Source organism: Pleurodeles waltl, chromosome 1_1 (genome assembly GCF_031143425.1).
Source record: "Pleurodeles waltl isolate 20211129_DDA chromosome 1_1, aPleWal1.hap1.20221129, whole genome shotgun sequence".
Classification (NCBI taxonomy): Eukaryota; Metazoa; Chordata; class Amphibia; order Caudata; family Salamandridae; genus Pleurodeles; species Pleurodeles waltl.
The window spans coordinates 621969869-621985069 of NC_090436.1; the positions used below are offsets into that span (position 1 = coordinate 621969869).

The 15201-nt window shown below is 41.0% G+C and overlaps 1 protein-coding gene across 2 annotated transcripts in view; it reads right to left on the reverse strand.

Annotated features, from left to right (window-relative positions):
• Positions 1–235: 235 nt before the first annotated feature.
• Positions 236–15201, reverse strand: part of MCC (MCC regulator of WNT signaling pathway) — a 1218505-nt gene continuing 1203539 nt past the window's right edge. For both annotated transcript variants that reach the window (XM_069226494.1, XM_069226495.1), the window contains one exon: positions 236–9934. In XM_069226494.1, coding sequence (XP_069082595.1) covers positions 9754–9934 — 181 coding nt within the window. In that variant the 3' untranslated portion in view covers positions 236–9753. The remainder of the gene's footprint in view (positions 9935–15201) is intronic.

A 15201-nucleotide genomic window follows, 5' to 3' on the forward strand; every position in this document is an offset into this window, starting at 1 on the left:
AGGGTGTGATTGCCAGACAACTCGTAACTCTGATCCCTGTGCAAATAGGCGTCTTCATAGGGATCAGAACTTAGCCCTTCCCATATAATCAGGGCCTAAATCTTTAACCACGGTCTTGCGCTCAGCTAAATATACTTTTCGCCACTTGGTCACTTTACCTTGAAGAACAGTTTTGATGTGAACGATTCCAAGCAATGAACGAGTCTAAATCGGAAAAACAAAACCACTAATGATGTTTTGGCATTAAACGTTTTTATTCAGAATATAAGCCCGTTTGCAAAATAAAAGTATTATAAATGTCTCTGTATAAATAAATGAAGGGCGCCTATTTTACAGTTCCATATCAAATGGATACAAAACATTCATTTTACAGTAGCCAAAGAACTAACAAATGCATCTGAAAACACGGAACAAATGAACGGTGAGTGTCTGAAACTAGAAGCTGCAACTCTTAGCAAGAAATTAAACGTCCCGTACAGATGACACAGAAAACAAATGTGTGAGTACTTTGCAGCAATTTCAACATTACATTCCAGGTGACGTATGTTCATACTTTTCCAATGACAACGACAAAAACGGCACAGTTTTGAAGCCTAACGCGAAACTGAGAATTCCATGCAGTATAAATAAAATAGAAGCAAAACACACATATGAGGAGACCTCGGGAGGAACAAAATATATATCTGGGAAGAACTTCCGATACGATTCGCCATCACAGTGTTACCATCGGACAAAGACAATAGGAAAGGACTCTCATTGAAAGAGGTCCACGCATGCGATGCCCGACATCCGACCAAACTTCCACGGGCAAACACAGATACGCCTTGGTGTGGATTTTGCAATGAACTTCAAGTGGATTCTGCAAAGCAATGAGCAAATCTTTTTCTGTGTGAGACTCATTCTGTGGGCCAGCTAACAGACTGAACGTGTAATGTTGCATCCTGGCACTACTGCCATGTGCCTGTGCATTTTAGAGCATTAATGACATGTATTTGTCAGAGTGAGATCAAACCTTACTTTTTGTTGGCTGTAATGTTTCGCGGTATTGAGTGAGTATTCGGTTGGTTATTCCTGATTCATGCAATGCTTCAAGCAACTGACTTTGAAAGAAGATGCCTCAGTAACACTGAAAAGTATTTCCGAAATTCTGCAGATTGTTTTGTGAGAAATTGGCTCGTGAATCTCGTCCAATCCTCTAGATTTCCTGGCCCAAGACTGGGTGGCTTTGTTTTCTTTCTACAGAGCCTCTGAGATGTGCCCCTACCTTATACCTGCAGCTAGAGGAGGTGGGAATGTGAATAAAGGTATGGATGCTCCACAAATGGCTGTGGCACCCTCATGCACCGCGCCGCGTGCAGGATCTCTCTGGGATTCGCTTGCTTTCACTGGTTGTAAATGGATGCCATTGGTACAGGTGTGACTACGTTCAGCAGATTTCAAAATATTCAGACTAGAGGCAATTTCACTATTTTAAAGCATAGCCAGTGGCCACGCTACCAGTGTTCATCAGAGGCGTAGTTCTCCAATAATGATAAGTCCAGTTCCTTGTAACTGCGGCACTGCATCTTACTTAATGGGGAGCATTCTTGGGACAGTGTTCCGAGCTTGTCCCGCTTCTATGGGTCATTACAATCAGCTATAACTATATAAACGAAGGTTATGTGAGGGCAGACAGTGCTTGCTCGTCGTCTTGGAAGTAACAATGAAATGATTGGTATGTAAGTCACTAACAACTGTTTGGGATACATCCTGAGTATAGGTCCCCAAAAATAGTATGTTTTTTTAAATATCCATTAAGTAGCCAGACTTGCAGAAATCTTCAGTTCAAAGTAAACATTTCATAGTGTAAAATGCCACCTTTTCAAATGGGAGCTTTGTAAGGGACGGTGGAAATACTGAAGTTTTTTTAAAACTGTTTAACAAAAATGATCGAAGCAGACCCCAAACATGACATTTGTGATGGTAATCCATGCTTGACCATTATTCAGCACAGTCTTTCTAGCAGATAGCAGTAATAGCTTTCTCCATCGTATTGTTTTTTGTGCAAAATATGTTTTGCACTGGAAAGTAAATACCTTTGCAAAACTGTGTTGCTTTGTATCACTTTTTGTGCCTTTGTGGTAGAACAAAGTGTTTATAAATCTAGGCTAAAGTGCCTTTATTCTTAAATGTATTACTGATCAACACATTCAATTAACATAGTAAGTAGGCAAACCCCAGATGCTAATATTTGCATTTTAAGTCTTCCAATTAGTTAAGCTAATGTTGCCATTCTGCAGAAGGTGCTAATGTTATTTTTCGAACGTTAACATACTTTAAGTAATAGATTTTGCTCTGCAGTGCTAACAGGCTGGCGAATTATAGCAATGTATCTTACCCAGCACCCGAAATATGCACGAAGAAAAAGCAAGCCTCCTGTTTTTGAACAGGGAAAAAGACTGAGACACAGCTGAGGGATGTGATAAGGCAATGAGGATGCCAACTTAATTCTGAAAAATTAACTTGATAAGGACTATGGAGAGAGAAGGTGTGCAAGAATGAGACGCGAAAACAGATTCTTCATTTTCTTTACCTAACAGAGATGCTGAAGAAAATTTGAATTCATTGCAGTTGAAATGGAGATTGAATCAGAGGCAAGTGAAAAAAATAGATACAAAACCACCCACGTGGAAAGCTTCATAATTGCACCAAGTTGCTTTTACATCTCTCTCTCTCTCTCTCTAGACTGATAGACAAGATGCCATCAGGTGCCTGCTCCACACGACTATTACTTTCAGGCACATCAGGTGACATCATGCGACATCATGCATCTTCTTGATTTAGAATGAGTTTAATGGTGCAACGTTTCATAGCAAAGTGGAAATATTTATAATGCTCAACTGCTCCTTCGAAGTGCCTTCAGGAGCACAGAGACAGAGTAAAAGTGAAGGTTGAGCAGCAGAGCCGTGTGAGATAGAATGAAGATGACTGATTTTTACCTACTCTTGAAAGTGCAGGATGCTGATTTTTGAGGCCATGACGGATTTTCCTATTCATCACGTGAAGATGCTTGAGTCCTCCTACATGCTCGGAAAGGCCAGCACTGGAGCAATTTTAGTTTACGTTGACTTTGGTATTTACAATTTCTTGAACATATTGGGAATCAAAAGGAGCTGTTGACTAACTTCACCGGCAAATGCCTTAAACATATCACTTTACTAAAGAGATCACTCAACCACTAAGGCTTTACAATTATATCTAGGCATATTGAATGAAGGCTCAACTCAGCAAACACTATCTCTTGGCTGGTTGACTGACTATTCTTCTGTAGTAAAGGACGTGCACCTTTGTCCTCAACTTGCATGCCTTCCATGAAAGAAGTAACTTAAAAACACTCACCATAGGACCAACTCCCATTTCTGATTGTGAAACTCTATGAAACTGTAAGATTGTTTCGTACTTTGAGGCAATCAGATATGAAGTAGTCACAGAACTGTGTCATTTGCTTCAAAAACTGGAAGCATCTCAGTTGAGATGAAAACGGGATAATGGCGGTCTACTTGACAGGGTGTTACTAACTACCTGCTGACACCAGAGAGCTTACCTCGGAGACTGAGCATGTATGAGCGAATTGTGTAAAGCTATTTGTCTAGGATGAGCATGAGCTACATGCCTATGGTGAGCAGGTGTGACTGCTATGGCTTTGATGAAGGCAGTCGTAGAAAAACTAAGGCTAAGAGGGCAGTTTTTGCTTCTACTGTAAGGCTGAGACATTAGTAGTGGGCTTGGTGATGTATTCCCTGAAAATCCACCAAGCAGATAATTTTTCCTACCCAGAGTGAGGTGAGGGCGTGCACTATGGTGACCATCTTCAAATTATTCAAGTAATGAAGGTATAACATGGAGCTAAAGCCTGCTGTCTTTTTATCATGGGTCTGTAGGGATGTATTACCTAGCTTAAATGGAGATATTTTCCTATAACTTGAATATTTACTTGAATAAGGCCATTTGAAGTCTGCACAATTTTAACAGAGAAGTTGTAAGCTGTAGACCCTACTGGTAATCCCCGGAAATCAAGAGTAAATGTTCATGCTAGGGCCTACAGCTGAATATACTCCAAATTGAGACAAAATGTTCTAGGACTACAAAAATGTAACAAAGAACTTGGGAGGCAGTGCCTAAATCCTGGAACATTGTACAACACACTAGGTTCTGTTTTGGAGGTTTGTGTTTCCTTAGAGGATAGTATAGCAATAAGAGTTCTCAGCACTGTGTCAAAGTGGGACCCAACAATTTAGAGATATGTGATCATGTTTTAGAAAACTATGCACCAGTCTTAATCCAGAACAACATGAAAGTTGAGGCTCATCAAAGGTTTAACAGAACATCTTACACCACTAGAGTAAAGAGTCAGTCAACAGAGACCAAGAAAGTTGCGAGACTCTTGCTGCACCAGACTGCAGCAAACACCACCCTTGACTTTGTGGCCCAGATTTGCAAAACTTACAGACAACGCAGTGCAGCACCCAAAAATGCTGCTTTGTGTTGCGCGTGAGGGAGAGAGGACAGTGCCACATCTACATAGATATGGCACTTTCCTCCCTTCTCCCTAGCTCCGGCGCACAATCAGGCTAGTGAGCGCCACACACACACACACCTCTGAGCCATTGTGCAAGGGTGTGTGCATGAGCCGAGAATATGTTGTGTACTGGAACAGTATCCTTCCAGTACAAAATAAAATGCATACACTAACTTTAAAACGTTTCCCATGTTGGATTTGTGATGTGCAGTGCAGCACACATGCAAAGTTGGAAGAGTTAGGAGCAATAAACACATTTCTCCTTTTTAATGCCTGCTTCAAAATGACGTTATTTTTTGGTGCAAAACCTTGTCTACTAATGTTAGTAAGCGTGGGTGGTTGCACGGGAACACCCATGTACCACGCATATAACACCCTCTTGAGACTAATTAATGCACCGCACGTTTCCAGTGCAAAACAAGTTTTATGCTCCAAAGTAAATAAAAACACATTTTGTGCTGGTTTGCATCACTTTTGTCATGCAAACATAGTACAAACTGTTTGTAAATCTGGGCCTAAATGAATTAAATGATGAGTATCCACAGCCCGGATCATCTATTTGAAATCAGTTAGAGGTTATGTTCAGTTCCTATTGACAAGTCAACTTATCTAGATCTCCTTTATCATTTGTGGATCTAAGGAAAGCTAAAAAGGCTCAGCATGAGACATTTTTGAGATAAACTTGGGTGGTTACAGCCACTAATACTATTCTATTGAGAATTGCATGGCAAATATAGGCTCTGGTTGCCTGTGTACCTTGTCAGAAGCACGACGTGTAGAGGCAGTGTGGAGGAAGTTAAACTGCACTGTGAAGGGGAAGTGCATGATGTTAGATCTGATGTAATGGAATCTCAGGGCCGAAATCCCACCATCTTAGGAGAACAGAAGCACAGATCCAACTGATTAGTGGCGGCTTTCTTTGCAAATACAATGTTTTTGGGCTTTTGGGGAGCTAGCCAAAAAGGTCTCATTTTCAGGCTGCTGAACATGTTTAGAATAATTTCAGTAAAAAATGTAATGTTAGGAATTTTGGTGCCTCAGGCAAAATGTAATTTTGATGATTTTGCATGCCCTCCTCCTCCCCATCATCAGGTAATATGGCAGGCTTTGCATCTCTCAGGTGCAATATGGTGCCCCCTGCTACTGGGGCAGTATCTTGCCTGAGGGACCCACCAGCTCTGACTACAGTACCAAAGTAAAATATCCTTTAAGAAGATGGCCTTCTCCAAGTAAAAAAAAAAAAAAGCTGATGTGGAAGCCACTGACGTTTCTGTACTTCAGCTGCCATAAGACTACAAGCGAATACAAAATAAATGACAATGACTGTTTACTAGAGTCTGGCAAAATCTGAGGAGCCTAATGAAATTACTTAGACAGGTTACTCCCAAAAGAGTTTGAGGAACAAGACCTCAGGTGTGTGAAATAAGGAATAGAACTGAGCAACCTTTTCAGTGCAGGGTTTCCTTGGATTATTTTCTTCTCCGTAATCATATCACTAACCACCGACTGACTAGGAGCTACCAGGGTCGACGCCTTAGAAAAGTACCATTCAACTTTTTAAAACGTGGTAACCAATAATCATGCTCCTCTTTGGATCCAAACTAACAAACCAATAGTGCCGATGCAATATATTTGTCTCATTAAGTTACTATTAGGTCCAGTGGTGTGAAGGTTCAAACTAGAATGTTCTGTGGATAAATCATGCACTTTGGGAGACAGCCTCTGAAAAATGTAGAAAATCCAATTAACTCGGTTAGAACGTTTGCCCGTGGAAGTAATAGAATAAAGACTGCAAAATCATTACGAGTGGAGAGAGTTCAAGCACACAAGAAACAGCTCATCTAAGACAGACACAAACTCCAGTGACCGAAGGCCAGGCCTACTCTGATAAGAGGTTGAAGCTATTTTAGTCAACGTGAGACCGCAGAGCTAGAAGTCAAATGTACAGACATGAATGAGACAATTTCATTCTGGGAACTGGCATGAGATCTATATACAAATCCTTGTGAGACCTAGAGCAGTGTAGCGTTTCAGAGCAGTTGAAATGAACTCATTGATTTTCCACAGTGATTAGACAGCAGAGACATTAAACGTTTTGATCTCAGGTTTCTAAAATTGCAAGGACTCAGTTTACTGCAATGCTCTTCATTGTAGTGTTAGAGCCACCTATAGTATTGAATAACGCTATATAAGCCGAACAGTTGACTTAGGGTATGAGACATCAACAAAACATCAGCCAACAGAAAAAAAAATCAGCTTTGAAAATTAGTTTGCTTAAACTGGAGTATTATAATTTTCAACAGTGTGCCAGGGTTAGAAAACGAATACATTACTGCAAATGTATTTTTATGCTAGTTCACATGCTTTTGGGCCGGAGTTAACAAAAACAAATACTTGCTCTTCCATTCAACGTTTGCTGCTGAAAAATTGGCTAATTTTAGATGTACTATTGGATGTAACGATTTAACACTTAGGTTCAAGCAATCAGATAAGTACTAGATGGTATTAATTGAGTGCCCTTCAGACTAATGTTACTGGACGAACAACTAACAAAGAAGAATATGTTCCACTAGCTGTTTTTTTTGGGATTTGTATGTCAAGAAGCTATTTTTACGATGTTACTTGTGAATCTGAAAACTTCACACTAAATGCTCGCATTACTCCTTATTAGCACCTGTACAAGCCGCCGGGTGTTTCTTAGGCCCCAGGGGGTAGGACATACTCCTTGCAATCAACTAAAAACAACTCCCCCATGACCGAAACTGCATCATGTAAGAGGCAGACTATGCGATCGTCTTTCTCACTCAACAAATGAAAAAGTAAATCTATTTACAACTTACAAAAAGAAAAAATGATGTGCTATTTCTTTGGTTACTTTTAAATCACTTTAGTTACTAACAAAACCTTCAAACTGCTTATTTTGCAACGTGAGTAGCCATCCATCAAATTATTTTCAGGATTTTGTGGTTCCCTTTAGAGAGACAAGGTTAGAAATCGTTTGCAATAGTGTGTGTGTTGGTCTGCTACCAGTTCACAGGCACCCTTGTTAACTGCAATGCAGAAAATGAGCCCAAGGCACCCAACCACCTTACCCGCACTCAACATTTTATCCTAGAAAGAAGCTTATGAGAAGATTAGCCAAAACGTAACCTGAGGAAAGGACAATATAAGGATGCTTACCTCTGTCCTATGACCAACACCAGTACAAGACAGTTTAATCATGAAAGATCGTAGGATGAAATGGAGGGATACAATTGGAGGCATAAAGAAGGCTCAGTGACAGATCATAAGGGACTAGGGTAAGACTACAAGATGGAAAATTATTGTTACAAAATGTGGGCATTGTGATCTTTGTAAAAGATTCTTAAATTATTCAGCAATTTTAAATGATGCTCACATGGTGCCAAGTCAGTGTCTCCCCATCACATGAGAAGAATCGTTTGACATATTGTCCCCAGTCAGAGACAGGTCATTGAAGATGTCAATGATATGCTTCCGATCACCGCCATCAAGATCCTTCTTCAACTCCAGCGTGCGTTGGTGGCTTGGCAATCAAATATAATAAACGTAACTGCATGGAGGTGTTCTATTAAGTAAATGTCCAATTACCGGTGAAAAAGAAGCAATGCGAATGGCATGCATCGCAAGAAGGAATGGCTGTCAGTCGCATGACTTGATGTTCGATGGGCTTTCTTTGTGACCACTGTCAACATATGACTTCCTGTACCCATTTTCCGCAATGACAGTGATGTCATGAGTGATGCAACTAGTAGAAAATGTGTAGCAAGATGGCAATTTTGCATTCTCAAAGTAAATCGGTACACATTTTATACTAGTTGGGTCTGACCGACTTTTGCAGTGGTGCAGTTCCAAAATCAAAACCAGCACACTCATGCTTACTAGTTTAGGAAAGAACACAGTGTAGTATCTGCTTTCACCAGCATGTCTGAAAGCTGAATTGCTAGCATAAAGGCAGCCACAAATTGTTAATTTCAAACACTACTTGCGATAAATGGGGGAAAATTAATGACAGTACGTAAATCAAGCATTGTACATACATGATGCACCATCGAGGCAATGTTTTAATTGCAGTATATTTAGGAAAACTGGGAAAACTATTTTTCACAGTTAGCTATAGAAACATCTAGGGTCGCAAAATTTTAAAATAACAAGTTTAATTAATTCAGTCTCCTCCTCAACAGGTTCAACATCTTCCATAAAATACATGAATGTGTATTCAACTGCAACAATGGCAATGGATTTTTCTAGACATTAGAAAAGTAACAAATTTAAAAAATAGGCTAAACCTAAACATTTTATTATAGCCCTCATTACAAAAACATTCCTATTCACAGTGTACTCAATTAAGACGTGACCATTTGCTCTTCCGCACTTATTTTATTTTTATTTTTTTTACAGAAAAGGTACATTTTTTTTTATAAATAGTTACCCTTTGGCCAAAAATAAAATAGAAATTGAGATGTTTTGGATCATCTCAACCTCGCTTGTAAAGTGACATTACACTCGTTTTTTGACATTCTTGTACACATCCTTGAAAGCCAAGCAGGAAATGGCTTACCTGCAAAGTTGCACTTGACCAGCTAATGTACAAAACCCCCTACAGTGTTCTGAGTTAAATGAACTCAAGGTGCATCCATGTGCGGTGGAGAGAGACAAACCTTGTGGTCATTTTTTACCACATCCTGGCACTGACTGGAGCCCAGTGCTTTATAAGCAGTTGATTGTAGACAGCCGTTGTTAGCCCAGTCTTTAGGCCTCGAGGAAAGACATAATCACAGTGTGCAGTCAGTATTAACTACCTTCTGTGATTCCAGAGGTTGAGTACAGTTACAATAGTTTGCAGGAGTTAGCCTACACTGGCATGACTGTGTTGCTGACAGGTAATACGTCTGCATACTTTGAATGTATCTATCTTGTAATCCATACGCTCAGTTTGCCATGTAGGTCTGATATCTTGACACGGAAAGAAGGCAACAATCCTCCATGAAGGCATGTAATCTTCTGACAACATTCATCGCATGAAGTGATCCTGCCTTCTCCTGGACAGGACAGTCTCTAAGTAAAACTGTCTAAATTCCCATTTTCAAAATGCAGAGACAGCTTCAGGCAGGTTCATTTTACAAATCTCTCCCATAGAATAACCTTGCAGCAAATGGAAGGGATGGCCCTGTCCTTTAAAGTGAAGTTTCATTTGTGTGAGGCCTGGAGTTTTCTTCCTCCAGTAAAGCTATCCTTTGTTTCAGCATTCTTACTTGCGTCTCATGTCGCTCCACCATGGCCATCATTTGAGACTCCAGTTTCTTCAGTTTGTTTTGATGTTTCTTCTTTGCTTTTTCATAAGCAGCAACAAGGTTACTGTGTAGTAAAGAAAAGGGATCAGGATATCACAACTGGAAAATACATCAGGAAGCAAAAGCAAGTCATTAGTGAACAAGCAAATGTTCTTCCACAGTTGCACTGTTTTATTCAAAATGTTATACGTAGACATCCTTAACAAGAGAAGAAATATGGAACATAATTGCCAATGAACAAAGAAACCCGTCTCAAACATGACCACTTTTACAAAAGGATGAAGTTATACAAGTAGTCATTAGTCAGATAAGGGTTGAACTCTGTTGAACATAATGAATAACCAATTTGCTTAATTCATGTGTTTCGGAACCTTCCGAAGGCAATATGATCATTTTCTATCAGTAGCTGTCTGATATCTCAAGCTTCCAGTTACTCTAACAAGATTATGGGATGAAAATAATGGACAAAAGCACTGGTTATGGTGAATTTTCAAAATACACCACTCGGCTAATTTCAGATGTTCCATATTCTTTCTAAAGCAGACGTGAGACTGTCACAAACAATGCCAGAAGTAAGTACCAACCGTGAAAAATAAACTGGGATCCTAATGAAATCTTTGTCACCATTCTGTATCTAGTAACGCTGCTTCTATCACTGAGAGATTCTAACATAGTGGATAGTGTGCTAAGACGTCCTCTAAGAAAGGCATACTTTAGTGATGTATTTAAAAAATATATTTTTACTATGTTTGTAATTTGTCTTTGTCAGCGTTGTGCTGTCTGTCCATGCTGAGTAGTATTATAGCTCAATGTCAGAGACCTTTTTCAAGGATAAAATACATAGCAAAGAACTGTCGAATAATACTGGTGTAGGTTAAAAGTTCAGGTGACAGTTGCACTGTCAAGTCAGAACTAAAAATCCAAGTACATTAATGACTGCCCTCCCCCATCTGCACTGCTGCCAGAGAAAAACAATATGAAATATCCGGTTACCTAAGACACACTGTTAGCATTACAATGCCATGTGTGAGCCCCTAAAAGTTCAAGCTCAGGCAGGTGGATAAATAAATAAATGAATCATAGCTGTGTGGAGACAAAGCACTTTGTTTGTGGAAGCACACCACATCTGCCCAATCAAAACATGGACTGTCGGCTCCCAAAATGTTGGCTGAGCAAAAGCCCCATATAATTGTTTAGGGACAGCTGTGCTGTCAAGCCAGAGTATAACAAGTTAAATCCGGCCAAACAACACAGATGCATTTCTTAAGTCCCCCATTATGTTTGCACTGTGCGGCTGTACTCCAATCCCCGCCTGTTCAAGAATTGAGAACCATGAAAGATGCCGATACTAAAACACAAACATTCAGAGAAAGGTAAGGCAATTGAGATGCCCTGGATCCAAACAACACGCAGCAAAGCAAAAAGATAGAGGAATTAATCAGACGGTCTACCGATTCCCCAGCAAGTGAATGTATTCCCACTGTGAATGAATAAATGAATAACAAATTAGCAAAGTGCACTATCAACTAAGGACTTCCTGGTGCGAGAACTGCACACGCATGGAGGGAATCCATATGGCGAAACAACCAAGATTACCACTGGAAAAACAACAACATTCTGAAATATCGTCACTTACAACAGATCAATTCGTGCACAATAAAAAAGCAGGTGAAAAAGAAACCTCACATTAGTGACTGTTGTCTATCATGCCTCATTTACTTTTACTTCCACGAAGGCAATGTTTCTGCAAAATCTCCACGATTCTGCCATCCCATTTAGCTGTGATTTTCTTTCTAGTACAGCAGGCCGGGCAGAGCAGGCACAGCATGACAGTAGGGCGAAAGTCATATTTTTGTTCTGTTTGTACAGGCCTACTTGTCAAATTCTGTGGCTGATGCACTACCACAACAGGGTTAGGCACTCATTCGTCTCTTCAAGACGATCTTTCAGGAAAATAGGTGCCCATAGGCCTAGGGAAGATTACTCCAAGTAATCTGTACCAAGTGTTGGGATGAAGGGGACTCTTTCCCACTTTCTGAATGCAAGGGAGTCCTGGGACTCTTTCCTTGGCTTGTGGCAAACTCTCCCAGATCTGCCTTTAAAATGACAAAGCCCACCACCCACCGTCACAAGATGCGGATGTTGGTTTCAGGCAGCAAGTTCAGTGGAGGCAGGGATATGACCACTAGATTGGTAGGATCCACTCATCTAATCTGCCTATGGATTAGTTGTATGGCGTTATGCGGGAGAAGGGAAATCATCCTTCTATCATACATATTCAAAACTAAATTAGCTGCTGGGCCCAAAATACCGCATGCAAAAAGACAGAGTAAGCATTTTCCGAAGCCTCACCTGAAATTACCTTTAATTACCACACTAACCCCAGATGCGCTGTTTTTTCTTTGGCACTGATGACCCAGGTTTAGCCTTGTTACTCCATGTGAACTAGGCCTTCTTAAGGTTCTATCTTTCCTCCAAAGGTCACAAATAATACACATTTCTCTCTGATTTACTGGAGCTTATTCTTCTTTCTCTTTTATTCAGTGCCATCATACACAGCTTTAGAAGCTCTGCGTATCTGTTCCTTAGAACCAAATAAGAGTTTGCTACATTATCTGGACCCACTGGTCCTGTCAAGCCCTGAAGTACTGTGTGTTCGAGAATAGCATATCTCTGATCCTACAGTGCTGAATGTTGACACCACCAGGGCTCACATAACTCTCTAACATCTACACGATAGCTTAGATTTGCTAAGGGTTGCATGGGTTATTGCGTGGTGCTGCAGAATTTTGCACTCTCCCTGCAGTTGTTTTAACGGTAAGTAAACTGATGCAATGCTTTGTATTGCATTGTGCTGGGAGAGCACCTGTGCAAAGTGTTAGTGAATAACCCCCATGATCTCTAATTACTCTCCTGCACACACACAAGCAGTCTGAAATTATAGTCCTCATCAATTACAATAAAAAAATCTTGCATTAGGCTAAACTGAGCAGTGCACCACTATCTAATCCTTTCCGACCACTGGTCCTCTACCTTATTCCATTCATTACCAAGACAGGGTTGTCTCTTGACAGACTTCTGTAAAGCTGGTGGCTTCCATTTCTCCTGGCTTTCATTCTCTGCCAAGGCGGTCTCCCCTCTCTGGACCCTCCCATTCTGGACGAGCCTACAATAGGGGAGGATCAACCGAGACAGATCCTGTTTAATTCTGTCTGTCCAGCAGATAGGTGAGTTTATCCAGTGGCACGCTACTGGGAAGTTGGGGTGCAGGGATGATGGGTCTGCTCTTAAAAGCTTTTTGCTTGCATTTGTGCTCTTAAGGGTTGGTTTCCTCTAATTGTCAAGTAAGGACACCCTCTCTTGGCTGTGATTAGCTCTTGGGTGAGCTTGGGTGCAGTGGTTGTTGGACCCATGTGTTCGGTGTGGGATTGGTGGTCGGATTGCACTGCAGGGTAGCTCTGTGGGTCCTGTACTCGCTACTCACTTTTGCCTAGTGCCGTCAAGGCACTCTTCTTAGTACATGAGGCCACTGCATTTCTTATTAGTTTTTCAATAAAGGTAATCAAAGCTTTGGAACTCACCGCCTCATGATTCACTGGATTAGTCCAGCTTCTCCAACATCAAGGATGAGAATAGATTCAGCTGACAGCTATTACACTGGCACTCTATTTTTCTGGATTTTCACATCGCAAGTGCCTTTGTTTCCAGTCAAAACTACATTTTAATCCATTTCAGATGCATTATTTTTCAGAGCACTTCCATTACCAATCGGATCCGGTTTCTATCAACAGATTTTTTTCTAGCATTCATTTGGGGTTTCTTATATCAGTTTTCCCTTTAACATTTCAGAATTCCTTTTTTGGTTCATTAACTGTACTCATTAAATCCACTTCTCCCGCCCAATGCCTTTGATTTATCCCAGTTGCACTCCTTTGGTTTCTATGCTTGTTACTGTGTTTGTTCAGAATGGGGAGCACGCACGTCCCATTCCTTTCTACTCCTGGCCCTCCCTTTCCCACCAACACTTCTCACTATTGCACAACTACAGTGTTCAAAGAAATGGCAGCCTGGATGCTCGGCAAACGTCTGTGACGCGCATGACTGTCATGTACTTCTAATATGGGCACTTTAGCCCAGTTCCTTGAACATTGCTGACAACCTTTAACTTGAAAATCTTTGTTAACGTTCCTTTGGTTCATCATTCATTGTTAGCCATTGACTTCTGTGCCTTTCCTTGACACAAGAATCCTTATTTGGATTTTACTGATTATCTATAGATTGTAACCCATTACCATTTAAAGCCTCTGCATTTGAGTCGTTTGCTCTTAATGCGGGGCCCTATTCATGGTAGCAGTGTTATAACATTTCCTTACTCTTAGGACGTTCATCTTCTGCCTTAAAAGTGCGAGTCTGCAGTATTCGAGCAGGACATCCAGGAAGTAATGTGTCATTGTTTCCATGATGATATCAATCTACTCTATGCTTATTGACAATCACCGACTGTTAGAACTGGAGTCTTTGGTTGGCAGTCAGGTTACCTCCTGTCCAAGCAAGGACGCTCACTCTACTTAGGGTAAAGGAGAATCACCCTCAGTTAACCCCGCTCATCCCGTTGGTAGCATGGCACGAGCAGGCAGGCTTAACTTCAGAAGCAATGTGTAAAGTATTTGTACCAACACAAACAGTAACTCAGTGAAAACACTACAAAATGGCACACTGGTTTAGAAAAATAGGTAATATTTATCTGAACATAAGACCAAAATGACAAAAATCCAACATACAGAAGTCAAGCTATACATTTTCAAAGAATAAGAGTCTTAAATCCTTTGGAAAACAGCAGGAATATTGTTAGTGTAGAAAAGTACCTGGGTAGCGTCAAGGTAACACCGCACAGGGGAGTGTGCGCCAGAAAAGGTCAACGATGCGTTGATTTCTCACTCGCAAGCGAGACCGCGTGCCGTTCCTCCTCCGGTCAGGTCGGAGTGTGTTGTTTCTTCTCTCCCACAAGAGAGTGATGCCTTGATCCAGACGGGCACCTTGGGTCGGGCCAGGCTTTGTGTTGTTCTTCCACGCCCAGTGATGTTGCGTTGAAAATCCGGTCGCACAGTATCACAAAACCGCGTTGCATGGGGTTTGAGTCTTTATCAGCCTCCATCAGTGGGTGTTGCGCGTCATTTTTCCAGCTGCATTGCGTTGATCTTCCAGCCACGATGTAGGTGGAGCGTTGATTTCAGCTTCGAAGCCAGTGGCGCGTCATTTATCAGCTGCTTCACGGAAGGTGTGTCAAAAATGTCCCTGCACAGCGGTCTGCGCGTGGATTTTCAGTCTTTG